We start from the raw sequence: 27,801 nt of genomic DNA, 5'->3' as shown, positions 1-27,801 counted from the left end.
CAGGAAGAAAATTGAAGTGAAAATGTTCAGTATGCATTATTTAATCTTTTCCTTGGAGTCACTGTGAAGAAATCATTGACTAAAATACAGACAGGAAATAGAGTACTGAGAAGGTCGAACACATCATAAGAACCTAAGATTGAAATACTGTACAAAAGACACTTGTTACCTACAGCAAAAGACAACTTTCCTTTAAAAGAAATGTTTTGGGGCCCCATTTAAGTTGTCCGTAGTCCTGCGATTGTCCTTGCAAGAAATATTTGACAGAATATTTTATCAAATTAGTCTGAAAATTCAGTTTTCAGTTTGATTTATTTGTTGTAGAGCCTAGTTTGGTAATTCGCATTAGCGCTGGGCTAGGTTAGGTTAGATGAGGTTATCTGAGCTGCTACCTTGGTCAGACATAGCCCTCGGCCTGTTCTTGTTCCTGCTTTCCTTCACCACCTGCATCTCTCTCTTTGTGGCTGTACCTCCACACACACAACCAGGATATGGCACTGTGACTCAGTGAGCGCATGACTTGTCCCTGTTACAGGGACACAAAAGTACACTGTGGGACCGCAATGCTATTCGCAACTTTGCTTGTGATTCAGATCGCACTTTACAATGACATTTTTTTGACACATCTTAACAGCATTCTGCCAAATAAAAGGATTGTAAAAGCTGTATGAACTGAAGCATGTGTCTTTTTTTAAATTCTTTTCTAGTATAAGCAAGTGGAGCAATACATGTCTTTCCACAAGCTTCCAGCAGACATGAGGCAGAAAATCCATGACTACTATGAGCACCGCTACCAAGGCAAGATTTTTGATGAGGACAACATTCTGAGTGAACTCAACGACCCACTCAAAGAGGTGAGACAGCTTCACTGATGAAACATATGAGTGAATTCAAACTTTGACCCCATATCATTTCCTGTTTGATGGAAATTTTAAATTGGATTTTAGAATACTTTAAAAAAAATACAGGGAAAAGTGTTTCTGACAGCTGGTGTCACATTTGCAAGAAGAAAAAAAATTCTCTAGGGTGAACTTCGAATGTTTAATTTTGCACAAAAATTAAGTGGGCATTAGGTTGAAAGATGTGTGTGTAGCGAGGGGCTAGTCTATGTCTGAGCTCTTAAGACTCAGGTGTTAAGACAAAATATTTTGCAGGGGTAGTTCAGTATGTGCAAAGAGGAAAACCTTGCATAGACTGCCAAATGATCTAAACAAATTTATTTTATTTTGTAGTATAATCTAAAACCTGAATGGATTGTAAATGGTGTTTGTTGTGTATAACATTGATGGATTGAGTATGGTGGTCACACTTTTAAAATTTTGCCAGTTTTGAATATTAATTTAAATAATTAATAAATAAATTAAGAAAAAATGCTCAATCTGTTGTTGGAATTTGTCAATTTAGTGCAGAAATAAATGTAATTTTTTTGCATTTATTTGCTAAAATCACATTCTTGCATTTTTTTTCTGCAATATAGATGGATAGATGGATGGCAGGCACAAATCACATGCTTTGAAGAATCTTTAATCACTGAATAATTCAGCCCAGGTATCATTTCAGCACAGTCTAAGGTGTTTACCTACCTGTAAACATAGTGGTATAAATAAACAATAGACAGATTTATTTTGAAGGCCTGCATAAATATGTTTGCTTTCAGACATTATGACCATTTTAATGGTAAATACAAGAAAAACATCTCTGGTTTGTAATTGCAAACAACCATACTGTTTCAACACTGCTGCATAACCTCCAACTCGTATTCCTGCTGTCTGCCATATGACAAAACTTCAAAAAGGCAAAGCCAAAGATTCCTTCTCAGACATGAATGCTGCCCCGCTATGAGAACTGTTTTCTGTCTAATTCATTAATTCTGGTGCATGACTGAGGTCAGAACTCCATAGCGTTTGCTGACAAACACATCTGAGGCTGCGCTAAGATTCTTCTCTGTTGCACTCATGTAGCCAGCAAAACATTGCAGAGATTGGTTATCTTTTTTGTTAATGTCCCGTTGTCACTGGAGGAGAGTTATCGCTCATGTGGGGTCAACAACACGGCACTGCGGTTGCCAAGTGCCCCGGCCTTCCATCTGCACAGCAACAGAGATGCTACGTACAAACAGACAACAAGCTCCTAATCTCCTGCTGCGTATGAGGGGACAGGATGAGACCAGCGAGATGGCTCACAGCCGGCACCAGAGGGCAAACTCATCAGGATCTGATTTATGTGCCAAAAAGTTTCCTCTCATGAGACATATGGGAAGTGCTTGGGAAGTATTAAGCCTAAATCAGCGCTGTGTGTCCAATTTCATTTATGTTTGCAGATAACGGTTCAGAGATGAAAGGTTTTGGAGGGTTTTGTGTCGGACCACCTATCTGCTTGCTTGCTTTTCCCTGTGTTCAGGTGGAAATAAGTGAATTATTTATGGCATGAGCGTATCCATTTCTTACATCCCTGTTTCTTTTTCCTCCGCCAGGAAATTGTCAACTTCAATTGTCGTAAGCTTGTGGCCACCATGCCTCTGTTCGCCAATGCCGACCCCAACTTTGTGACGGGGATGCTGAGCAAGCTGAAGTTTGAAGTTTTTCAACCTAATGACTATATCATCAGGGAAGGCACGGTTGGGAAGAAGATGTACTTTATTCAGCATGGCGTCGTGAGTGTCATCACCAAGTTCAACAAGGAAATGAAACTAACTGATGGATCCTACTTTGGAGGTAAAAAAAGAGAATATTTTTTATTATCTGGCTTTTCTACACACTCACATAAAAATTCAAATGCTAGTTATATGATTGCGTCAGCCTGCTCAGAGTCATACATACTGTATATATGCACATGTAACATGCTTAGACAGAAAAGCCGACTAAGGCTTGTGTTTGATGCTGTTGGAAGTCATTGTAGATTCTCAGTAACCAGTTTCAGACGTTAGTCAGCTTCGGTGCTTACATAATCTCTCATCTGGTTGCTGGAGTGGGCCAAGGCGCGGATCAGGCATCCCTTAGGACACACACAGAGGTCCCTCCTCCACACTCACCCTCGCATGCAAAAACTCCTCGCCTCCTCTGTTCGTTCTTGCTGGATGTATTTATCATGAGCAACTGAAAACTCTTCTGCTTGAAGTCAGGAGCACCTTGCTATTCTCACCCTGTCACCATGCTTTAAATCTCGAATTTTTGTCCTCTTCAAGACATTCCAGATTTCATACATTTCTTTTTTTTTTTAATGTCACTTGTAATTTCATTGCAGGTTGTTTACTCTGCCAAAATCTACATGCAGACATTGCTGTGTCTTATTGAAAGCAAAGCAAAGTTTCCTATTTTAGACTGTCTTGCATTTTTTATCTCTTGAGCTCACCCCTGCTATGGGAGGAGGGTAAGTCTAAGAATACCTTCCCTTTGGTGTGTCTGTTGAATGCACTGTGACTCGTTGACGGGCTAAAGGAGGCAAAAACAAAAAGTCTCCCGGTTGAATCATCAAAGTCCATTATTCCTGTCCAACACTGCCTTCAAATGTTTCTACACCTCTGCTCAAAACAGGAAAATACTGTGCCTTGGAAAAGTATTTGCACCTCTTCACCTTCTCCACACTTTTGTCACATAAAAACCATCCTTAGTTTATGCTATTAGTAACTTTTGATGTACATTTTTGCATATTCATGCGATAAAATAACTCAAAGATGTGATGAACATTGGTATTAAATTCCGCTGATTCAATAGTTTGTCAAACAACCTTCAGCTACAATTGTGACTGCAAGTGTTTTAGAGTGTGTCTCTACTGTCTTTTAACATTTAGAGGCTCATTTTATCTGCAGATTCTTGTTGGCAAAAAACTCAAGCTTCCTCTACTTTAGCCTTTACTCCATATTTTTTATTCCCCATCTTTTTTCAACCATGCATACCATTAAAATGTTCATTTTTGGTTTCATTTGCCCAGAGTATCTTCTTCTACAAGTCTCCTAGGTCCCTTGCATGGATTGTAATGAACTGTCAACAGGACATCTTGTGGCTTTCTTCCAGCAAAAGCTTCCTTCTTGCTGTTCTTCAATAAGGGCCAGATTAGTGGAGTGCAAGGCTAATGTTTGTTATTTTAACAGATTTTATTTTCACCTGGGCTATGACAGCTACTTCTCCAGAATCGCTTTCACACTGCAATGTGTCAAAGAATCCAAACTCTTTGAAAACCCTGCTCACCCCACCTCGCCAGTGGTGGTTCTGCACCAAGAACCAGTGAAGGAAATGACACAATAACTCCAGAAGACGACTTCTGTCTCTGCAAAGCGTAGACAAAAGTCGAGTGATGTCAAATTTTAGCTGTTGTAGGATTTCTCACAACATATTTTCCCACTAACATTAGACTCTTGTGTTTATTAAGTTGTATTTACCCAGAATGCCCTGCCCGTAGTTTGCTTCCTGCTTCTGAAGCGGTCTCCAGTCTGCTCACATCCACATTTCCATTCGAAACCACCAGAGTTTAGGCGGAGCAGAGTCTTTTTGGTCGCTTCAGAGTTTGATTGCACTTTCACACCTCTCTGCAAATCAACTAGAGTTCGATTAAATCGGACCAAACAAGACTGCTGTGAATGCTCCTTCAGTTTGTGATGGTGTTTTTTCACTTATGTTTTCAAATAAACCCCTGATGATCAGTTGATCTATCGCATAAAATAGATTTAAGTTTGTTTTTGTAACATGACAAATTGTGAAAAGGTTCAAAGGGGTATGCATACTTAGATGCCTTAGGTAACTCTTTGGGAGAGTCGGGGACCATCTGGCATTGCTCTTGTAGAAAAAAAGCCATAGGAAACTAATAGCATAATGATGAGCAGGACATTTGGGAGGACAGTAGGTCACAAAGCACCTTCAGCCATGGTCATTACTACACCTGCATGCTGAAATAACATCACCTCAGGGCCAGAGTGGATGGGATTACATATTACTTTCACACAGAAGCTCAGCAGTGAAGCCATTGTGTGGCTTTAGAAATAATACAGCATGATGCTAGAACAAGACAGACAGCAGACCAGAATCCCTTTTGGGCCTCAGTGTCTTAGTCATACGGGATTTACCCTCCTCACACACACAGGAGGAAAGCGGGTTGCCACAAGTGTATATGTGACACATGACGTGATGGTAAATTATCCTCAACGCTCCAGGAGTCAGTGGTTATGCTTTGTGACAGCACAACAGACACGTGTCAAACTGCAGCATCATGAGGAGTGATAACTGGTCCCTGACGTACACGATCCCACAGCAACACCCGAGGTTTTCCAGGTGACGGGGATGATATTTCAGAAGAGTTTTAAAATTCATTTCAGGGCTCCTATTCTCTCCATGTCAACACAGAATTGCAAGCCAGGACAACAGAAAAACAGAGGTAGTTGAATATGTATAAGGTGCTAAACCAGTGAACTTGCCACCCAAATAAATAGCAAAAGTGGGTAATAGATCTTGTTTTTCTAAGTTTATACGTTCTAAGTCTTTCTTAGAAGCAACAGTAATTTTTTGTAAGGTGTATACAGGTTATTTAACTTACTTGTTAAAATGATTGATAAGGGGGGACATTACTTATCTAAACATGAAATGTAACCTTGGCATTAGAGGTATGAGGAATTGGCTAAGTGAATGAAAAAGATCCAATATTGCTGATGGGTTTTTCTTTGTTCAAATTTTGCAAAAGCTATAGCTTTCATTTGTCTATATCAGTATCAGACAAAACGTCATTATCTACACACCCACTGCTGTTTAGCCCACTTTAATCGGATTCTTAGTGTCAGGTACATTTATCTCTGGATGTTGCCATTGTTGTGTCATATAAGCTTATTAGTTGCATAGCATGCTGCTTTAAATACAGACCAACCATCGACTGTACTTGTTTTGACTCTTGTATCTCCCACACGTCTGAAACCACATGTGACATGATGCATTCTTCTATCAGCGTCTCTCATCCTCTGTGTGTTTGCCAGGTTCACTAAGGAACCTCTTGCTGTAAAGGCTGCTTTTCCATTACAGCAGGGCTAACACCTTCTTCACACTCACACCTTGAGAGAGTGTTGCTTGCACATCTTGCACAGTCTGTGCTCTGCTTCCATGATGTATCATGGCAGAGCCAAGAAAAATTACACCGTAACAGGTTAACGTTGGCCATGTGAAGGAAAGTGGTAGACTGTGTACAGGTGCAAATGTAAGTGGAGGTCAAAGAGTGTTAAAACAGATACAGGACAGTAGATGAGGGGGTGGTTTATTAAAAAAAATAAATAAAAAGGTATTTTGCTTCAGTCAGCCACTGCAAATGTTAAGTTACTGTTACGCTGTTTATCGTACCATGGATGTTGGTGTTTGTAAAAACACATTTTACATGGGTTTCATTGTGAAAAAGATCAATTTCCTCTTGTGAAACACATGATCCTGTTACATCTGCTTAGGTATGCACGTCGCTTGTGATGTCAATGTGTTCAGTGTTAAGATGAAAGGTGTCAGATGTACAGTGTGCTGCTGAGTCAGAACAGAGTAAGTTATTTTGCTATGACATCACTATCACTTTTCTTTATAATTTGTATTTATTAGTAGTAATCATTGTCTGACCATTTGGAAATGAAAGTTCTAAACTTTATACACAGCTTTTGAGTAACACCAAGTGAAAGTCAAGTTCTTTGCAGGATCATTCAGACTCCGGTTTTGGTACTCTGGATATTTTTAAGCAAATTTCATTTTACCTGCACGCTTCCCATAAGGTTCCAATAATCCACTTGTACGAGGCAAAAACATTGACAATAACTTTATCAGAATTCAAATTGTCAAGATCCTGAGCATGCTCAAAGCAGTGTGGTGCTAAAGATTTACCAAAATAAACGTATTCAGTTCTAATGTTGACGCGGTTTATCTTTTCCTCCTAGTCGTTAAAGTTTTGTGCTTACACTTGATATTTATTAAAAGTAGTCGAGATAAAGTGGATAAATATGGATTTTTAAAAGAACAGAAAACTCCTGCATTTTTGGTTTCTGGTATGGAATGCTTGAGTGGACTTGTGTGAAGATGGCCTCTCTGTCCTTGTATTATGTAATATTCAGCTTCAAACATACACTTCACAGTCTGAATTTTGGAAAATTCTCACTTTAAAAAGTGTTTCCAAAAAATGCAGCATGTGTCACTATAAACTCAAATTGCATGTGGTAAGGTAATGTGGACAGGGCCTCAAAAGACAAGCTCTACTGTCTTGCAAGTAGGCAGTGTTGGGAATAAATTATTCTAAAAGGAATTTAAGTGAATTAAGGAATTCACTTAAATTCTTTTAAGTGAATTTAAGTGTGTCACTTAGCCTTTAAAGAATGCCCTCTTTAGGGTGTAGCTTACAAGCCAACAAAAGAAATTAGAAACTGTTCTTAGGTGCCGTTTTGCTGTGTTAGTCCTTAAGAAAAAAATGACGATGGACCAGCGCTGCATTTTATTCTTAATAAATGGAATTTATGAATTCAACTTACTGACTCTTCTTCAACCTCAAACATTAAGAACCTAAATGGGGAAGGGATCATTTCCGCATTCTGCATGCAGAGGAGCGTGTACATGGCAGAGCATGAGATTCAAGGTCAACACGTACTCCACAAGAAGATTTTTTCTGGTCATGACATTTATACTTTAAAAGAGCTCAACTGAAGAAATCCTTTAAGGTCCCTCCTACTACATTTGTATGTAATGGTTATTGAACACAACAGAGAAATAAAAAAAGATCTCACCTGAATATGTTAACAAAAAGCTGGAAGAACTCCCAAACCAGGCTACAATTAAAGAATGAAATCACTTACAGCCTACAGTCATGGGACATAGAACTAATTTCTCTGTTTTTGCAAAGTATGTAAACAACTTAAGTGGCGTTAACAGGTACCTGGTAGGACATATGAGTAGCGATGCTTTTCTTCAAATGGATGTGCACTGTGTACAATGATTCTGCATTAATAGAGGTAGGAAGTTAGGGTGTTTATATATTGTGCTGCTCAGTGATAATGTGATCAAAGTGATCAATGGGGACTACAAGGAGAATATAGATATGTTGCTGATGCATTGTTCTGCTGTCGTTCTTGTATTTCATCGCATCAGAGACAGGAATACAGGTGGCTGTAAAATCATCCCCAGTTTTAGTTACTCATTACATTTTAGAAACTGATGCAGTGCCTAGGAGCCTGACAGTAAAGCTAACTACGGTATTATATTATGGGACTATTAGCTCTCTACAGGATGATGAATTGTCTTAGCATAATGACTGTGACAGTCCTGCTCATGAGCTTCTCAATTTATTTACATTCACATTAGCTCTCCTTCTCCGGAACCTTTTGTTCTCACAGATTCATCTATATGATAATGTGTACAGTAATTACTGGGATGATTTCCTTTATGGCCTTTTGCACGCTGCAGTCCTGCTACTGTTTCCTTCATGTGTTTTTCTTTGTACCTCTGTGTCCCTGTCATGCAGAGATCTGTCTGCTCACCAAGGGCAGACGGACAGCGAGCGTACGTGCAGACACCTACTGTCGACTCTTTTCCCTCTCTGTTGACCATTTCAATGAGGTGCTAGAAGAGTACCCCATGATGCGACGTGCATTTGAAACTGTAGCCATCGACCGCTTGGACCGCATTGGTAAGACCCAATTTTTTTCTCGTTTCTAATTGATTGGTTCTGTTGCCCGTCATCATGCCTCGTTGTCTTGTCCTAATCAGATTCCGATTGCCCTTATTTCCTCATAAAAGCATTGTGTGTACCATCTTGTGCTGCATGACCTGTATGCTACCTTTTCTTTTACTTGTGTCTGTTTTTTTTTCTTTTTCTTAAATAACACAAAAGACAGTTCTGTTATAACCTGTCTTAATCCTTCTAATGAGCAAAAGTAGCATTTTGTGGTTGGATTAATTGGAAGGCGGTGCATGTCGCTGTCCGGGAGGGAGTCTAGTCGCCCACTTCTTTGGTTTGGTGTTGACCCCCCCACTGGAAGCCACCGAGTCGATGGAAGCTAACCTCACGTGCATGTGTGTCTGGCTCTCTGTACACTCATCCAAACTCCTGGGTATGAGCAGCACCCCACCCAATTACAGATTTCTTACAAAATTAATATCAGGGACAAGAGAAATGTTACCATCTGGTGCAGCTCAGTTGGCTGTCAAGCAGGCTCCTGATCAGTATAACACACAGTGCCTTGCAAAAGTATTGATAGCTGGTTCTTAGATTTTATTTTATTTCTTTAGATTTTGTCTGAACCACAAACTTCACTGTATTTTACTGTGGTTTTATGTAATAGACCAGCAGAAATGAGCATACCCAAATAACCCTTCCTTTACCTTCACCACCTTTACCGAGGCCCGCTTGGATAAAGTGACCGTTTTCTGGTCTTTAACAAACATCTGAGGTTTTCGTCTGCACTGAGATTGCACACAGTTTAACTTTTACTATACACAGGTAAGGTCAAAATGAATACCACTGGCAGATTTTAGTTTAATTAATCTTTTAATTTTACCAACATGTTCATTATGGCATCAAGTAACATCAGTGTTTAAGAGTGACCCAGCCAGATCAGAGCTACAATCTGGTAGAGAATCTGTCAAGAATGCTAAAGAGTAGGGTAATGGCACAGAGAACATCCAACCCCCAAGAGTTAAAGGAGCTGTATTATGCATTTTCCAGGCACAGCGTGCCACGTTTTAGTACAATCAAGTAAATATGCTACCTTCCGTTCTTATCAAAATGCTTTATACATCTAGCATCATTTAAAATAAATTTGAGTTTGCAATTAGATGTCTTGAAATTGATATCCTACTCACTTCTACACTCTGTTTTCAGTACCATATGACAACAGTGCTCCTCCATGATGCGGTTAACCACTATTAGACTGAGTAGTAGTTTGCACGATGAGCTCAGCAGATATGCAGTTCCACCAGGTGTTTGCTAATTGCTGCTGCCTCTAGTCTGGAGGAGCTGAGTGTGGGAGTTCTTTGTGGTGTGGGGCAGAAGCTCGACTGGTGACTGCCACTCCAAAGAAGAGCTTTTGGTAAATAGGAGGTACTTTGTCTGATCTGGAGATTCAAGGATTCCTCAGACATACAGGAAATAAGCAAAGCAACACTCCAGGTATGTTTTGACTGAAGGCATAACATTGTAAGATGATTTAAAGCTCAAAAAAGTCAATTTTACAGGAAGTCCCTCCCTCCCCCTTCAGCATATCATTAGAGATAAATTGCCAAAATACCAGTAAATACATGCAATATGGTCGTCAGAAATTACAAGAACAGTTTCAGACCAATAAAACTTTTTAAGACATGTCTGTCTCATTTACTATCAAAAACAAAGCCCTTGTAAAATACTTTGTTTTTGTCTATTACACAAAATCCCAAAAACACATAGTGAAGTTTATGGTTTGAAAATGTGGCATTGCACAAGAGGTATGAATATTGTTGCAAGGCACTCTACTACATTATTAACCAATAGATCGTACTCCAATCAATTGATAAAGTGAAGTAAAAAGAACTTTGCCATGAAAGATTAAAATGAGAATTAGTAATCTAGATTTCAAACCACACAGACTTTCCAAAGGGGCACATGTATGTACAGTATGTTTGAAATCTGATCAGGCCACTCCATGTGAATCATAAATGCTTGAATCATTGTTCGGCTACAACACTGCAAGTGTCTACAAAGTATCATCCTGAACAGTCGATGTCTCAGAAAGTCCTGTGCATCTTGTAAGATCTGGTGTCACAGGAGATAACTGAGATTACATTCAATTTGGGTAATCCTTATAATTTCTCCCTGAATTTTTCCAATATCACCATTTCTTTTAGACAGTCTGTAAAACAATAAATCCTACTGTATTATCAGGAAATATTTTTAGTATTTTTTAGTGACATGCACTGAATTATATTGTGGTTCTTGAAGTACACAAATACAGTAAACTTTGTAAAATATACACAATTTCACTCAAATGAATTCACCAAGTGGTGCCTCTCAATGACGTTATTAAACATAACCTTGGCCGTCTCAATTTAAAATCTTTTCACAATAATCCACTCTTTTATTGAGAGAAGGGCTGAAATACTTCATAATATGTTTCTGATATACTAATAAACATCTTTTATTACAGTAAAACATTATTACCCATCAACATAAATAAAGACAATATACAAAAGTTGTTATAGTGTTTCAACTTGAATTTTTTGGATCACTTCTGGCTGTTTTTCATTATCACGGCCCTGTCAGTGGATCACTTTGCCATGGATATACATATTCTTGCTTTGGAATTGCTTTGTAACACAAAGTTGACTCAAATTCAAAAGCACTTAGTTATCAGGTCAGATTGATTAACTGGAAATATACTATTGGTGTCTATAAAGTTGGAAAAGTCTCTATAGGTGACTCTAATATGTCATCAAGTCAGCTGATGACTAAGAAAAACCTACAGAGCCCTTCAAGTGCTTGGTGTCAAAATAAATTCAGAGATGCAGCAGCATTTGGGTCACTGGAGCTGGAAAAGGTAAAATAAGATTTTGGGAAATGGTTTCAATCAAAATATTTCACTTTAGGATTCAAATACATGTCTGTCCTAAATTATTCATGCCCCTAGCAGATTTAGACTTAAAGCAATGTTTAAATTGATCAAACGGAGTAATAATAATAATAGTAATAGTAAGATTTTGGAGTAGACCAGCAAGAGGAATCTGGCTTGAACCAGATGGAGAATCTGAGGAGGAAGCAAAAGATAATGGGTGTCAACCTCAAAGACAAATTATCAAAATACAAGTTGAACCATGAAAAGGTTAGTCAAAAATTACAAAAAGGATTTAATTGATTTTTACTGTTTGTCAACAAAAAAAAATCAGTAATTATTGAGAATAGAAGCATTTGTCATCATTAAAGTTTTATTTTTAAATCTGTGAATTGTAAAAAAAAATGTAACAGAGGAAAACGATTTTTCCTTTTGGAAACAATTTTCCTTTTGCATTGTTGTATTATCTTTTGACAAATACCTGTCTCATATTCTATCAGAAACAAATTTCTTTCTGATGTATTGATAGTATTGTTTGTATTACCTACAAATATTTTCTTAAATTCAGAAATTTATCAGACATTTGTTCATCCGGCTCATGTCGGCAATTTCAAAATGCACATTTAGATAATTCTGAATATTCTTTATCCTTGTATTTCTTCGAGAACGTTCTTAAGCTCGCATCCAGCTCAAAATATTATTTGTTTTAATTGAAATACAAGATTTTGTTGAGAGAAGATGACTTTCATGGTTTGGTTGTAGTTGTTTGTTTAGAAGTCGTTCATTGTTGGAATAATATTTTATCCACTTGAATCTGGATTATAATAGGAGATTACATTACAATTGGTAAAAAGGTACCTGTCAGAGTAAATCCTATTGCATCAAGTCAAGAGCTTTGTAGCAGTTCTTTCCTCAGTAAGCATTTGGCGAACAAGGAAAGGAAAGACCTGACCTCCAGCAGAACCAGACTTAGTATGAGCCACCCTGTGACATGTCTGCCTGGGCATGGAGGACATTTTTCTGATTTCTGATTTTATTTTGGCACCTGGGAGGCTCTGTAAAATATTTTTTTTATTTATTTACAAAGGTAGCTAAGCACAAATCTGCAAAATTGAAAATAAATTTGTATTTATTCCTGCATCAAACCCTATTACATCTGTAAAATATCAGTAACAATTTTACACCCGACAGAAAATAGCTCATCCTTCTGTACTTTCAGCATGAAGTACATTGAACTAACCTTTAGCGTAGAACAAAACTCAAAGGAGACAAGGTAGCATTTTTAGAGAATGTCCTTCAGGGAAATGTAGGGTTTTGTTTCAATGTGCCCTTTAATGTCAGCTGGTTAACCTATATTTGCCCCTTGTATAAGAACTGCCAGATGAGTTAGCTTCTCACTATTATCATATATTGGAAAGTGAAAGCTGTGCACACCGACACAGTTCAGGGTGCTGCAGAGCAGATTCGTCCTTTCAGTCTAAACATGAAAGGGGTTTTGTCTCATACGATGGAAGATATTTTGTCATGATCAGTGCTGGTTGTATCGTTTCTACATATTGACTGCATTTGGTTACCTGCTTGTCTTGCTCTTTAAAAAAAAGAAAAAAGTAACCATGCTTTGAGAAAAATACTATGCTGCACATTTGACGTTATCCTTTATCTATCTAAAAATTGTTTGACCAGGAGTCCATCTTGAGACGAGCTCATCTCGTTTTCAAGAATGCCCTGGCCGACGAGTAGGCACCAGGTAAACTTCTTATTCTGATTCCAGTATTTGGACAGGGCCAGATTTAACACATTCAGCCTTGCTAAATAAATCCAGTCTGAAAATTAACAGCTTGACTTGTTGCTGAAGATTACATTACTTGTTTAATTTCTGCATCTTTAACACATAACTCAAGTTACCCACACAAAAAACTCTCTACATTCTGATGGACACATTAAAATGTCAGCAACTGAGACAATCAAAGAAACAAAGAGATGTCATCCAGTTCTACATGTCATTTTTATTTGTAAACTAATCCTCAATGAAAAATCACACAATTTATGGTTAGCTGTGATTGTTGAGCACTCCAATTCTGTATGAATCCTTTCCTGAAAGTGCATTCAGAAAAACCATACCTCAAATTAGTAAGAGTTTTACTAATACAACACCACATACAGTTCACTATACATTCAATATCCCATTTCATTATTTATTCATGTTTTCACCCAGCAAAAAAGTTTGTTTCTGATTGTCTGACTTGAAATGTCTGTTCTGTCTTGTGTAAAAAAAAAAAAACGAGGAAGATTTAAAGCAGGTGTGGGTCATGCTGGTCCTTGACGGCCGGTGTTTTTCTGCATGAACACACCTGATATCAACAAAGTCATTAGCAGGTTTTTCAATTTGAACTGAAAGTGTTGGAGCTGGACCACATCTATAATGTGCAGGCACAAGTCCTCAAGTACTTTAACTTCCCACCTCCTCTATAATAGACATACAGATTACTATGTACCGTAAACATCTTACCTTAAACTGAACTGAACTACAGTTATCTAAGACGTGGTTTGCAGTAATTATGTAATCATTAAAACTAATAAAGAAGCAAATTAGGGAACATGTACAACACATTTAACCTTTACATTCACTTTAGTTGTCTAAAACCAGCACAAGATACAAAACGCTAACACTACTGTGTCCAAAGTTTTCAGTATTTTTTTTCTTTCCCTGAGACCTGTAAATATAAATCAGCATTAATGGGACCTTCACAGATGTGCAAGTTCCACTTGTCATGTGCATGACTGCACCGCCGTACCATCGCAGATGTTGCCTTTCTAACTGTGCGGCGATAACAGCAGGCCGGTCCCTCCTCTTTAGCCTGGAGGATTCAGTATCCAGAGTTTCCAAAAAAATAGGACATTTTCAATTGCAGCATTTCAGACTTTTCCAGTTTGTGTTAGTCTGTCTGAAATGAGGTGCAGCCAAGAGAAAAATGGTGTGAGTTTTCTGATTTTATGTGAGTCTCACCATGTGTAGATGAAGAAACCAAAATTGTGATTGATGCCGTCAGAGCATATTGTAACTTTTACCACACAATTAATAGTCATTTTCATGCATTACATTTTATTTTAATATGGATATTTCTTTACAGTTCTGAGAAATGTGCAAAGGAACACTAATGTTGAAATCCACAGACTATAGTGACCAATTTTCAAGATTTTACATGCACACAGTCACATTCACAGTCTGATGGTGACAATCTGACATGCCGATAGGCCCTCTGACCACCACCAGGAGGCAAAGCCAGTGAAGTGTTTTGCCCAAGGACACAATAACTGAGACAAGCAGAACGGGGATTCGAACTGGCCCACCGATTACGGGACAAACTCCTGTCCCGTAACTATCATCACCATCACCCCATTTGGATGATTAGCGATGTTAGCATTATCTGTAAACAGTGGTCTCTAGAATGTAGACTCCTTCCCCAATGTACAATTTGCAAGTTTGTTATAATTTGATCACACATCCTGGTATTTGATGAAGTGTGCTCACTGTGAGAGTTCACTGGTTCAATAAAGCATCCCTAATGCAGGAATAAATTGATATCCTGTTGTAGCTTTTTGCACACCAAAAACTTGGGTACAAAAAGTTTAGCGTTTTGGTACATGAAAAACTATATTTTTAAATGGTTCACAAATACAAAAAATAGTCTTTCTCCATCAATAAATACTTCTACACTGAAGAGTATTAGATCAGTAAACTGTACAACAGAATCAGTAGTACAGCTGTTCTTGGCACTAAAGTGCTTCTACACTACAGAGTATTAGGGTTAGTGCAGGTTGATAGTGCTTACAAAATGTTGTATTCACTGACCTGAAAAAGATCAAACTTTTGAGTTCCCGACCAGTCAGTCGTCAGACTTGCTGGAAATTTTACTCTGCTCATCAGCAGATTTCTTAGTCAACATTCAAATATCACCATAATGTAAGATGGTGGTATTTCACATTTTGAATTGTTACTATTTCAACGTTGTACACAAATATGAGTGCTTTCAAAATGTAATCATATTTTCCCGCATTGTTTCAGTCATGGCTGGAAACATGTTTTATTTGCTTTATACATGTTTGACTAGTGGGTTGCTAAGTCTTTAACTATTTCTAATATTTAAAGTATAGATGCAGAATAGCTATATGTCTTAATACAGTCAAAAGCAGTGTTTATGATTTTTACTTGGTTTTACAGTAGTAATGAGTAGGAACATTTCCTAATATGCAGAAGTGTCTTGTTTTAAAACAATCATGTATAAATGTCTCATGGCTTTTATTTTAGAGTATTAATTTTAAACTTTAAAGTCATAGATACAAAATTGTAGCAATAATTCAATTCATAAACAGCTTTTTATGTTTAATTCAATATGAGGTGTGCCTGCAGATTTCCTTTTTAATAAATATTGTATTACTTGTAATAAGTCCATGCTTTCCACTTTTACATCTGTAGTCTCAGCTCCTTATCTTGTTGTATATTTTTGGAAATTATTTGAATGCAACAGATGCTTTTCTTTGAAATATGGTTTTGCTTAAACATTCAGAGCCACACAGTATCACATGAAGTTTTTATATATGAATGGCTTTGCATGTGTGACCATCCTGGAGGCATACCAGCTTAAAGGAGCTGATAAAGTCAAATACTTGACTGTAGTCAATGTGAATGTAGAGCATATATCATGTATGACCTGTAGCTCTATAAAAACATTTTTCACCTTTAGGCGATTAATGAAGAAGACAAGACATCCAGTAAAGATAGATGACTGAGGAACCAAAAACAACATTAAGGAAATTAATAGATAAGACAGAGGGCACATTGCACTGCAGAGCAAATGTACAATTATTAAATGTTAATGGTGACATTTTATTATAGATTTAAAATGTTTTTTTATTTCAATAAAATTAAATATCTATTATTTTTTTCTGAATTAAAACTGATCCCTGTTTGAATGTGTTTCTGACAAACATAGCAGTTCTCGTTAAAACAGCTCTTAAAATAATGAATAAATGTATTTTCATTCTAATCTACAGTATTTGACCCTTTCGCCTTTAAAACTGCCATGTAAGCCATCTTGTATGTTGACAGTAGATTAACAGTCAGCCTGTGGTGTTTGTTTTAGCTCTTTATTACCCGACCTCGTAGTAATCGTTGCAATCCTAGTGATCCACTTCAAACTGAGTGCTGGATTCTGAAAATAAAATGCTCCAAAAGTGACATCAATCTATTTTCAGCAGCTACAGCTGTAAAGCAATATCTTATAGCTGAATGCATGGCTTGCCAGCAGTCTTGAGTGCAGCAAATGTGGCTAAACAGTAAACTATGTGAAGAAATTCTTCACTCTCAAGGACAGGATTTAATGATTGATTGAATGAAGTGAAAGCCTTCACCACGCCGAACGCCCTCTCTGTCTTCTTTACTGACAATGCTTCATGGCCTGTCAATACAGAAGGACAACAATAATTATAGGAAACACGTCCTCTAAGAACAGTCAGACATAGTCACTCAGGGTAAACATGCTAAAAATATCTGTATTTTGAAATCTTGTCATTTTGAGATGCATCTGATGTCTTTAGGAGCTCCTACTGTTGCTTCCTCTAGAAGCAAGAAGAGGTTGCTGTTTAATAAGTAATTAGTCCCATTTATTTTCATAGCTCAACCATTTTGACAGACTGGAAAAAAATGTTCTGTGTCCTAATAGAACATACAATAGTCTCCAGAAATTATCGGTACTCTTGGTTTCATCCATTTCACTGTTTTAATGCACCCAGTTATTTCAGTTTTCTTTTCTTTTTTTTTTAAATTGCTGTGTGTATGAGCAAGTTAAAAATGTTAGAGAGGCCTCTGCCTTATTTGCCATTTTTTTTATAGCTTAGATAAACCTTAAAATTATGTATTATAAATGCTTCAGATACTATTGTTTAAATCCTGAGGGGTGCTTTAAATTATTTTGTTTGGTGAAATCAGCAATTTGTTACCATTGGATCAATGTATGAATGTACTCCTAGAACAGTTGGATTTTTCTAAAGATTTAAGCATCATTAACATGCTATTTAAACAAAAGATTAAATCATTTAAAGACTTTTTACACATTAATAGCTGTACCAAAAAAGGGAGTTCTTCTTAAGTGATAAAAGAACATGGTTCTAATACCAAACCCTAAATTTTATTTCTAAATTTCTATTACCATTTAACTGTACACCAAAAAAACTGTTGAAATAGTTAACTTGTTCTTTAACATATTCTGTTATAAGTGAGATTAATTTCCATTAATAAACAATAACTATACAATTATCAAAGACTGAGATAGCAGAATGTTTTCTTGTGCCAAATTGTAGTGGTTATTCTAGATGTCCCTGTGACGTGGTTTAGCTAAATTCTCATTGTAATTCAAAAGAGTGAGATTTAATTTCATTCTCAGAACTTAGATTTTCTGTTTTCTGTCTTTATAAAGTGTCCAGTATTGTGGCGTGTGGGTACAAATCATCCGTAACTCCTGTGTTTTGACCTCACCACCCTCATAGTCTGTCATCATGTCGCACCTTCAGTAATCTTTGTCTCTTATATGTCCTTTTCTTTTCTCAGACTTTATATCTTCTCATAGTCATGACTGTCAAAATGTCTTTCAGTTTTTTTTAAACGTAGCAGTCCTTAGTGGGTCTATAAACATGCAGCTTCTGAGCCAAAATTTGTACAATAATTTCTTTTTCTTTTTTTTGCTAAAACAATGGACCTCTTAACAGGTTAGAAATTGAAGATAGGTATGCTTTGGTATGACTGAAGCATACAAGCTGCATCTTTATCACCCAGAGTTCTGCTTTTCTCTTATATATCCAAAGTTCTCCATTGCTGTATGTGGTGACTCTTCTGATTGCGCGTCAACAGGGAAGAAGAACTCATTGCTGCTGCAGAAGTTCCAGAAGGACCTGAACGCCGGCGTGTTCAACACACAGGAGAACGAGATATTGAAGCAGATTATCCGTCAGGACAGAGAGATGGTGATGATGGTGGACCGCAAGCAGTCAGTTACCGGGATGAACTCGACTCCAATGTCAGGAAACTCCATTATTAACTCACCAGCCCAGCCGCCATATTCCACTGCCTTTGGCGCCGCTCAGTTACAGCAGTCCTCTGTACCCATGACCTATAGTGCTTCAGCTATTGCCAATGCCTCTGTTGCTCGCATGCTGCCAGTCGCTGCCGCTGCCGCCGCTGTGGCACAGGGGGGATTCCCTACATCCAGTCTTTCCCAGGTTAACCTGAATTCCTCTTCACAGACAGCACTACAGCAGGGAGCGATCATGTCACCCTGCTCTTTCACAGCGGCCATGTGCAGCCCACCCGTTCAGACCCCGTTGGCTAGCCGAAGCTTCCAGTATGGCTCACCAACAGCTTCCCAGCTGTCGCTTATCCAGCAGCCCATTGGTCAACCTTCTCTACCCACACAACAGCAGCAGCTCGGTCAACAGCCGGCTGCTTCGACTGCCGCTGCAGCCTCAGCAGCACAGCAGCAGGTCCCTTCACCTCAGCGGGGAGACATCCACAAGAGCACGCATGCTCTCCAGTCTGGCAGCTTGAGTCGAGACGTCCGACACCTGTCGGCCTCCCAACCATCACTGCCACATGACACGTCTCTGGGGCCCAGAGCTCATCCGGCTTCTGGGGAGTCTTTGGCCTCCATGGTGCCACCGACAGCAGCAGCCATCCAGGGAATAAGTCTACAAGGTGGCATTCGCACTACAGTGCCCCAGCGGGTCAGTCTGTTCCGCCAGATGTCGTCGGGAGCTTTGCCCCCAGTGCGTTCAGCCGCTTCGGCAGCGGCTGCGGTGGCAGCAGCATCATCATCAACCTCGACCCAGCACAGGGAATCCCCTGGATCTAGAAGAGATTCTGTCCTCAGCAGTACAGAGACTGAGCAAGACAAAATGCGTTTTGCATCAAATTTATGATTCCATACATCTTTCCCTTACTTTCTTTTTTTTTTTATTTATGTGTTTCAATTCATCTTCAGGATGGGTATAGAACAAAAGAGGCAAAAACGAGGAATTTCTGAATTTATTTGTTACTCTCCAACTTTCCTCTAAAGTAACCTCATACAAATCTTATATGTATATAAGCCCTTGTATAATATTTTAGACATTTTTGTCTCCCTAAACTTAAGAATGTATATTATACAGATACACGTGAATGGATATTTGAGAGTGTGGATGTGTGCAGGTGCAAGTGGGTAAAATCTAACTACAATATTGGCAAAGGCAATTTAAAGCTGTAGTATAAAAATGAGTCTTCCTTTCTAAGAAATATATGAAATGATATATCATGTATGACTTTTTGAAATTATTTTTATTTGTTTTGTTTCTGTCATTTGCTTTCTTTTCTAACTGGAATGCAATATGGATTTTGTTCTTAACCTGATGAAGAGGAAAAATGTTTTCTCCTGTTAAGCAGCTTTAGGCATCACTGTGCGATTATTAATGCAATTATCTCTGACAGAGAAATTCTAAAAGCATATACTTATGATAAAAAAAAATCTCCTAACAATTTACTGAGCCCTTGCTTGAGTGATCAGAATAAATACTGTAACTGTGTATTAAGTTGCGCCCAGAGGTGAGAATACAGTCTTCTGAGCCGTTATATCCCCAAGGCAGGCTCACATTCAAACCATGACAGTGTTATGGGTCCAAAGGGAATAGGTAATAGAAATGCTGCTTTCTTTGTTTATTTCTTTGGTGAAGCAAGAACGTGGAGATGGATATGGATGGATGATCTTGTTTTTTTTTGTTTTGTTTTGTTTTTTCTATTTTTGATTTCAGATGGTTGAGATCTTACATAATGTTGCTTAAAAAAATTCTGTGTATATTTATAATATTTATAAACTAAAGATTATCACCATTATGCAATAGACTGTGACATAACAAATACCTATACATGTGCTGTAAATAGTTTTGTAGATCTAGGATTTACAGATACTGTGTTGTGCATTCTCTATCATAACAATGTCTTACTTCTATCATCTATATGCGACAGAGGTTAAGTGACAAAATACGTATGTTTCATAAGAGATGATTAAACCTTAATGCAAAAACTAGCAGAACTCGAGGCAGAGAAATGTAGGCTTAAAGGACATTTATGATTCCCTCTCTCTTCTCTGGATGTTTGCTGTATTTAGGTCTAGCATCACATATGGTTTTGGATCAGCTGAGTCCACACAATATATAATTTAAAGAACTTGATTTTTGTCTTTCAATCCAACGTGGATTAGTTTTTCCCATTATCCCAATTTCAGTTTTAAAATGATTTCACTAATGTTACTGATTCATATTCAAGGCCAGAAATATTATTTTCATTCTTACATATTGTAGCTTTTGAAAAATTATTTAAATTGTCCCCTATTTGCAAACCGGATCAAATATACTCCAATGTCGCCATTGATTTATTTAACACAACAAGGTTAGATGTTTGAATTAGAGTACTGAGTTAGGTTTTCTATTAGACACTTTCTTTGTTTACAAGAGCATGGCAAGCTAGCAATAGCTTATGCTAACTACATAGCAGTCAAAGGGTTGATATTATCTCAAGTAAATAAACAAGTATTTTCTTTAGTGTGAAGTGTAAGTAGAAAAACAACCCACTCACATTCACATAGTTATGCAGCACAATTTTACCTTTTGATATTTTCTTTTTAATTTTATTCCTCTAAACGAGATTTAGTGATGCTGAGGTTTACCCAATAACCACAGTAAGGTTCCTTTTTGTCTCTTTCCTTTCAGAAACGTTTAGCTGCCCAGTTAGGAAATATATTCAGGAGCAGTATGTCGTTAAAATGAGATACTTAATTGTTTTAACGAGACAAGTGTTATATCTCGTTAAAGTGACAAAGTTTCTCATTTTAATGAGATATAGAAATACATTCCTCTTATTACGACTTCTTGAAAAGGCATAAAGAAGCTCCCACTGACTCTCCATCTTCTCACTCAGTTTCTTCTATTAGCACTCAAACATCCTGCAATGTGTTGCCAATTTACTGTTATGGCTATAGTCATTTAAATGAGAATATATTTAGGTTTTAATTGAATATACATCTCATTTTGAGTTTCCTAGCTCTGACAGTAAAATTATTCTATTTTTTTCTTACACAACTATTTTTGACAGAGTTTGGTTTAAATTACTAGATTCTTGCACCAGCGTCATAGAATCCAATATTTGATTTAAAGAAAAAGGCCTTCAGTTTTAAGTGCGCATAATGATTTCATGGTTTTTAAGTATTTATTTTCAAAATCTGAATGTTGAACTTATGGAACAAGCTATGTGTAAGGTAAAAGATTATCTTACATGAGAAACTTGCTGTTGTGAACTAAGTATTTCACAGGAAATACTTAGTAAGTATGCAGCATAACTTTACCACCTTTTCTTACTACATTGTGTGAAAAGGTCATTGTTTATTTCAAACTGGTGATAAATGAAGAATAATGAGAAGTAAAATAAACTGGAAAGTTCCTAATAAATGACTGAAAACAGAGCAATAAACCAACTGTAAAGACCGGAGTTTATCATCTGCAAATTATGATGTGATATTTCACCAGCAGACTGACTTTTATGGTTTCTGGCAATCATATTTGAGGTGCGTAACATGACATAACTTGCAATGATTCTCTTCCAAAAAGTGGATAATTATCAACTGACTGAGCTTCGGATAAGAGTGATGCGAGTTTTTTTTGTTGTTTTTTTTTTTTTTTTAGATCAAAACTGTATTTTGTAACAGTTTGACATTTCCTAGTCTATGTGTCATGGTGTGAGCTGTCAGGCTGAATACTCTACATAGCTTCATATAACACATATAACAAATATATACAGCCATCTCCAAACACACAACCAGCAGAAGAAAGAGGAGAAGTAAAGTCGAGAGCTAAAAAGAAAAGATAGGCAATATTAGAGGGTTTTGGTACTGTATCATTGGTGTATTTTCATTAAAGCATATCACAGACACTTTATGAAGACCTCAGGACATTGTATCAATGGGTAAAAAGGGGCAGATTAAAAGTGGATGGTAAACAATAGCTGGTTTGCATTAAGGTTTCTGTCTCATGTAAATCCATCGTGTTGGGCTTAGATACTCTAAACTGACCCGGAGATTGAGGCATGAAAGTATAAAGTTAAGCAAGAATAACACACTATTATCTGAAGACCCAAATAAAAGCAGCTATCGTCACTGCTTGCAGGTCCATTCCGTGCACATACAATAGGTTGCACATTGTGCTCAAGGCCTTACTGCTTTCTCCTTAATCAAATGTGACAAATTCTCAGTCAATTTTGATTCAGAACTGCCGCTTTCATGGCACCAAATATCTCATCAGTTCATAGTGACTAAGCCCGTTGAGATACTGTTTTAAAAGATTAAAAGTCTTCACCCCAGACTGTGTCGATAGTTCACTAATACAGTCAACCCACCACTGTCATGAAAGCATGCGTTGTCACAAATAACTTAAATAGAAACTATCTCGAAAATGTTGACGTTAAATGTTAATGTTAGATTCTCTTTTGTTCACTGTCCTTCTGCCTAGATGTTATCTGTGTGTTGAAACACAAGCATTGACTTTTTTGCATTGACGGTCTGAAGTATTTGTGCCTAAAACTATCGCCATGTTCCATCCTTTTCGTTGCGGGCATGAGCCCGCCGCACACTAGCGTCACTTCTGCACACGGCTGCGAGTTCACTCTTACTATACTCTGTGTGTGTTCTGTGTCTCAGTGTTTTTAGACAAGAAAGGAAATAACAATAATGATGGCCAAATGTCTCAACGTGTGCAGCTGGTGTCTTCACTTAGGGTGAAAACTGCTGGAGGCGGGTCTTTTTTTTTTATTTTCTAAAACTCTCGACTTAAATAGAAACGTCATGAGGTAATGTACAGATAAAAGAAGTGCAATCTTTAGACTTGCAGATGTATCACAGACTTGAGACATTGTATAAATTTGGAGCACCTTTATACCTTTCTTTGTAGCTAGCCACTGATGTAAAAGGTTGAGTACTGATGCTTGAGAAGAAACTGGCCAAAGCAAAACATTCAAAGTCTTTGTCTTTGTTTTTAAATTGCACTTTCTGACTTACTAATGAAAAGATAGGGATTCTTTCAGCGAGGTTAGGTGCTGGATGAGATGGAAAAGGGAGCGATATCCCTGAGAATTTGTGCTGCCCTCATCTTGTTTGAGTTTCTAAACGGGAGCGAGTGTTCTATTTGCAATGGAGAGCGCTTAATCGTGAATATGCCATAGTGTATAGGAACTAGTACACAGTTGAGATGGATTGCAGCACTGTTGGTTTGTGCTGTTTTTGATACTTGCCTTTGGAGGGAGAGCGTCCCGACTATGTGCTTTTTTTTCACTAAACAAATCGCTACTAACTAGCATACCGGAAAGGGCATTATCAGTGACGTATAACACAGAATAACGAGCATCCACATTAGGAATTTAGAGACTGTCAACAAACCAGCACGCATATTATTTATGTATATTTCTTTTTTGTGGGTTTGTTGGTGTTTTGGGGAGCAAGATGCAAAAACAACTGATAACATTCATGTAGGATGAACCAGATTTTTCTTTGGTTTTGATGATCACAGGTTTCATTATGTTTACCGATAATGTGAGTTGTGCAACCCCGGCTCACATGGTCACTGTTCAGCTTATTCAGATAATCCGAGGCTTAGAGAAAACAAACTGTCTGGTGGTTGCTTAAAACAGAAGAAAGAAGGATAAATGTAAACTTTCTTACGATAATATGCAGACAAACAGTGTTTGTCAAAAACTCTTTTTGATTTTTTTTTTCATTTATTTTGTTTGTAAATAATAAACCTTGAAAATATAGAAAATAAACGACATATTGTCATTTAAATCGGGTGTGACTCATTCTGTTGCATAAAACATGCAGGCAGATTGTGGACTCATTTACAATTTGATTATTGGAGAAGAAGGTCCGGGAGTATTTTTAGATGTGAAGCAGTGATTGAGAGGTTCACAGAGTGTCTTGGCTATATATGTGTGTGTCAACAGTTACAGACAAGGTGATTATGGCCGAGAGGGGTTTCTGTTCATTATCTACAAAATCCTAAGCTTGACGGGCAGCTGAACCCTCATGAGGAGAATCCATCCTGGTGAGTTTTAGCTGTAAAGACGGCCAGAAACTGCAACTCCTACAGATGTTAGCCTTGCTTAGCATAATTTATATCAAACCTTGATAAGTTCTCTCTATCCGATGGAAAAAAAACAGAACAAGATTGAGGGCTTTTTTTTCTTTTTTTTTAGCCAGGGACCTTTTTGAATAACTTAAGGTAATCTAACCTGCCTGATGTTTTAGTAAAGGTGTAGTGTTTTAAATGTGCCTTCAGTGTAAATTTTTGAAAACTACGTGATTGGTCAAAATGTTTGTCATTTTATTGCTTTGAACAGAAAATATTTTTTTCCACAGGTACATTTAGGAATAAAAATACAGTCAAACACAGCCAGACGCATATTGCAGATGTAATGCTTTTTTTTTTTTTAAGTGCATCCATCCATCCCTTTTCGATACCCACTCTGATGGTGCTGCCTATCTTCAGAGGTCGATGGGTAAAAGCTGGGGTACACCATGGAAAGAGGAAGATAGACTGGAATTAAAAGTCAGACACTCACATATTCACAAGCAGATTTCAAAAATAATTATTCCAACAAGTATGTATTTGGACTGTGAAAGGAAAATCATTCACAAAAAGAACATGCAAACTCTATGCAGAAAGGCCCCGACTTGGATTTAAATCCAGGATTGTCTAGCCACAAAGCAACAGTCCTACAACTGTGACTCAGTGTAGACTGTCGGAGGCTCAATAAATATACTAATTAGGGACTCTGCAAGCAACTAAAACAGAAATGCTGCCAGGCAAAATTGAAAACTGCATCTGTTGCCAATAGTTAGCAAAAATTAGGTTTCATTTTCATTCCTTTTTTTTTATTGTGCTTTAAATTTCTTTGCAATATCTTTGAGAGACATTCTTTCTCCGTCAAAATAAATCATTATCCTAATTCACATTGTTGCAACCATTGATAGGAATATTGTAAATGTTGCTCATATCTCAGCATACAAACATAAATAAGATACTGCTTTCTTTTAAATATAACTAAATTATATTTATTGGTGCTTGTCATTTCTTTGACATTGCTATTTCAGCATTTAATTCTGACAAAATGCACTTTGTTTATTTATCCTTCAGCGCTGACATACACTTTTTTCTCAGCTGACCTTCAGAAAAAAGTTTGCCCATAGATACTGACAATGGTTTAAGAGATACCTTGGACATATTTTGAAACAATTTAAATAGATCTTTGTGTCTTTGAACTGGAAAAGGTCAGGAAGAAAAAGAAGGCATCGTATAAGTCAAAATACAATCCCAGATGTACTCGAAGATGCATTTAAAAATGTTTGCCATAGAATGGGTTAGTCATGCAAAAAACAATCGAAAATTGGGAAAACTCCAGTCAGACTGGGCTGTAGACTTTGGTAATAACTGGCAGAGCCTTGATTGCTTTAGGAGAGCTTGAATATTAGATAACTTTCACAAAGACGTCAACAGAATTTTGTTGTTGTTCTTATGGCCCTATGATCTAACTCTATCAAGTCACAAAAATCAATATAGTATAAAGTTACTGGCCTCAACTGTATTTTCCACTCCTTCGATTATCTGCAGACTCCACTGACATTAAGACATGACTGGTTTCCTAAGGTTTCATGAAAGGTCATACCACCTGCAAACAACAGATGAGGAATTTCAGACTTTGGATGTGATTCATTTATTGCCCATTAATTTTCCGTTTCACCCGAAGTCACCTGACTGCTTGTACACTGGATACCTCCATCTATCCCAAGTCAGATTAGCTATGCCATTGTGTTTGCCTGCATGGTATCCATGAGCCCGCTGAGAAAAACATAATGAAGCCAAAACAGTGACCGTAATTACAACACCAAAGCTTCCCCAGCTGCTGTGTGACCTCCCCACTCTCCTCTGTTTTTTTTTGTATCTGTATTTAAATTACATATTTAAAAAAAATACATATCTAGAAAAACAATCCTTTGGCTGATTACAGCCTGACCTCAAAACTCCTTTTTCTATCTGGAAGAAAAAATATTTTTATCCCAACACCTGTCTGCGACGGCAAAACAAGCATTCTTTGTTGAAAAGCCACCAAAAGACAAAAAAAGAGCACTTGATTGAATTTTGGTAAATCTTGTTCTGTTTACGTAACCTGCATGAACTGCATAAAGATAAAGGTTGTAATGTCATGCAGCGGAATTGAAGTCAGCGCGTCGGAAATCCTCTTCAGGAAAGGGCACAGCAGGAGGAGAATCTGCTCAATATTGAAGTCGGAACCAAGTGAAAAGTCTGTCGCGATTACCTCTGTTAAGTCTTCCAGCCGTTGTGGAAAGAGCTTTTTCTAGTCTGAGCAGCCTCAAAGAAAGCCAGGAAAAGTTGCTCTGGGTTTATGATCAGTTTGAATATAGCAGCTGCTATGTAGGGCAGTCACAGCTATTGAACGTTTTCACATTGTATTTTGTTACAATCACAAACTTCTAAATATTTTAAGGGCATTTTATATAATAGACCGGCTTTCATTTCTCTTTGCTAAAATTAAAAAGAAAATTTCTTTGATAGAATCCTTGGTAACGCCCACTTCCTGTTTGGACTTTCATCATTCTCAATAAAGTTCATATTCTTCCATCCATCCATTTTCTGTATATCTTTGTCCCTAGTGGGGTTGGGAGGGCTGCTGGTGCCTATCTCCGGCGAGACATTTCAGGCGAGAGGCGGCGTACACCCTGGACAGGTCGCCAGTCCATCAAAGAGAAACACAGAGACAGACAGGACAAACAACCATGCACACACACTCACACCCAACGAAAATTTAGAGAGACCAATTAACCTAACAGTCATCTTTTTGGACTGTGGGAGGAAGCCGGAGTACCTGGAGAGAACCCACGCATGCACAAGGAGAACATGCAAACTCCATGCAGAACAATCCCGGGAAAGGAATTAAACCCAGGACCTTCTTGCTGCAAGGCAACAGTGCTATTAACTGCACAGCCAAAAAGTTTATAATGTACATTAGATATTTTTTTTCAGTTTGGTTTGACCATATTTCTCCACAAGAAGACTTAGGTTTTATTGAGAAAGTGGTTTAAAAACATTTTCAAAACCAGAATTGGAGACATCTTGTCTGCTTTTTAGCATCCTTACCTGTAGGA

General features: G+C 37.6%; 1 protein-coding gene across 1 annotated transcript in view; it reads left to right on the top strand.

Moving 5' to 3' along the window:
• hcn1 (hyperpolarization activated cyclic nucleotide-gated potassium channel 1) overlaps nucleotides 1-24,423 on the top strand; it is a 75,002-nt gene extending 50,579 nt beyond the window's left edge. Inside the window, exons 5-8 of the mRNA XM_028025947.1 lie at nucleotides 708-854; nucleotides 2,474-2,714; nucleotides 8,458-8,622; nucleotides 18,423-24,423. Of these exons, the coding sequence (XP_027881748.1) occupies nucleotides 708-854; nucleotides 2,474-2,714; nucleotides 8,458-8,622; nucleotides 18,423-19,486 (1,617 nt within the window). The 3' untranslated portion in view covers nucleotides 19,487-24,423. The remainder of the gene's footprint in view (nucleotides 1-707; nucleotides 855-2,473; nucleotides 2,715-8,457; nucleotides 8,623-18,422) is intronic.
• Nucleotides 24,424-27,801: the final 3,378 nt, after the last annotated feature.

Source organism: Xiphophorus couchianus, chromosome 8 (genome assembly GCF_001444195.1).
Source record: "Xiphophorus couchianus chromosome 8, X_couchianus-1.0, whole genome shotgun sequence".
Taxonomy (NCBI): domain Eukaryota; kingdom Metazoa; phylum Chordata; class Actinopteri; order Cyprinodontiformes; family Poeciliidae; genus Xiphophorus; species Xiphophorus couchianus.
Note: the sequence above shows the minus strand (reverse complement) of the source record. Positions and strands in the feature narration are given on the sequence as shown.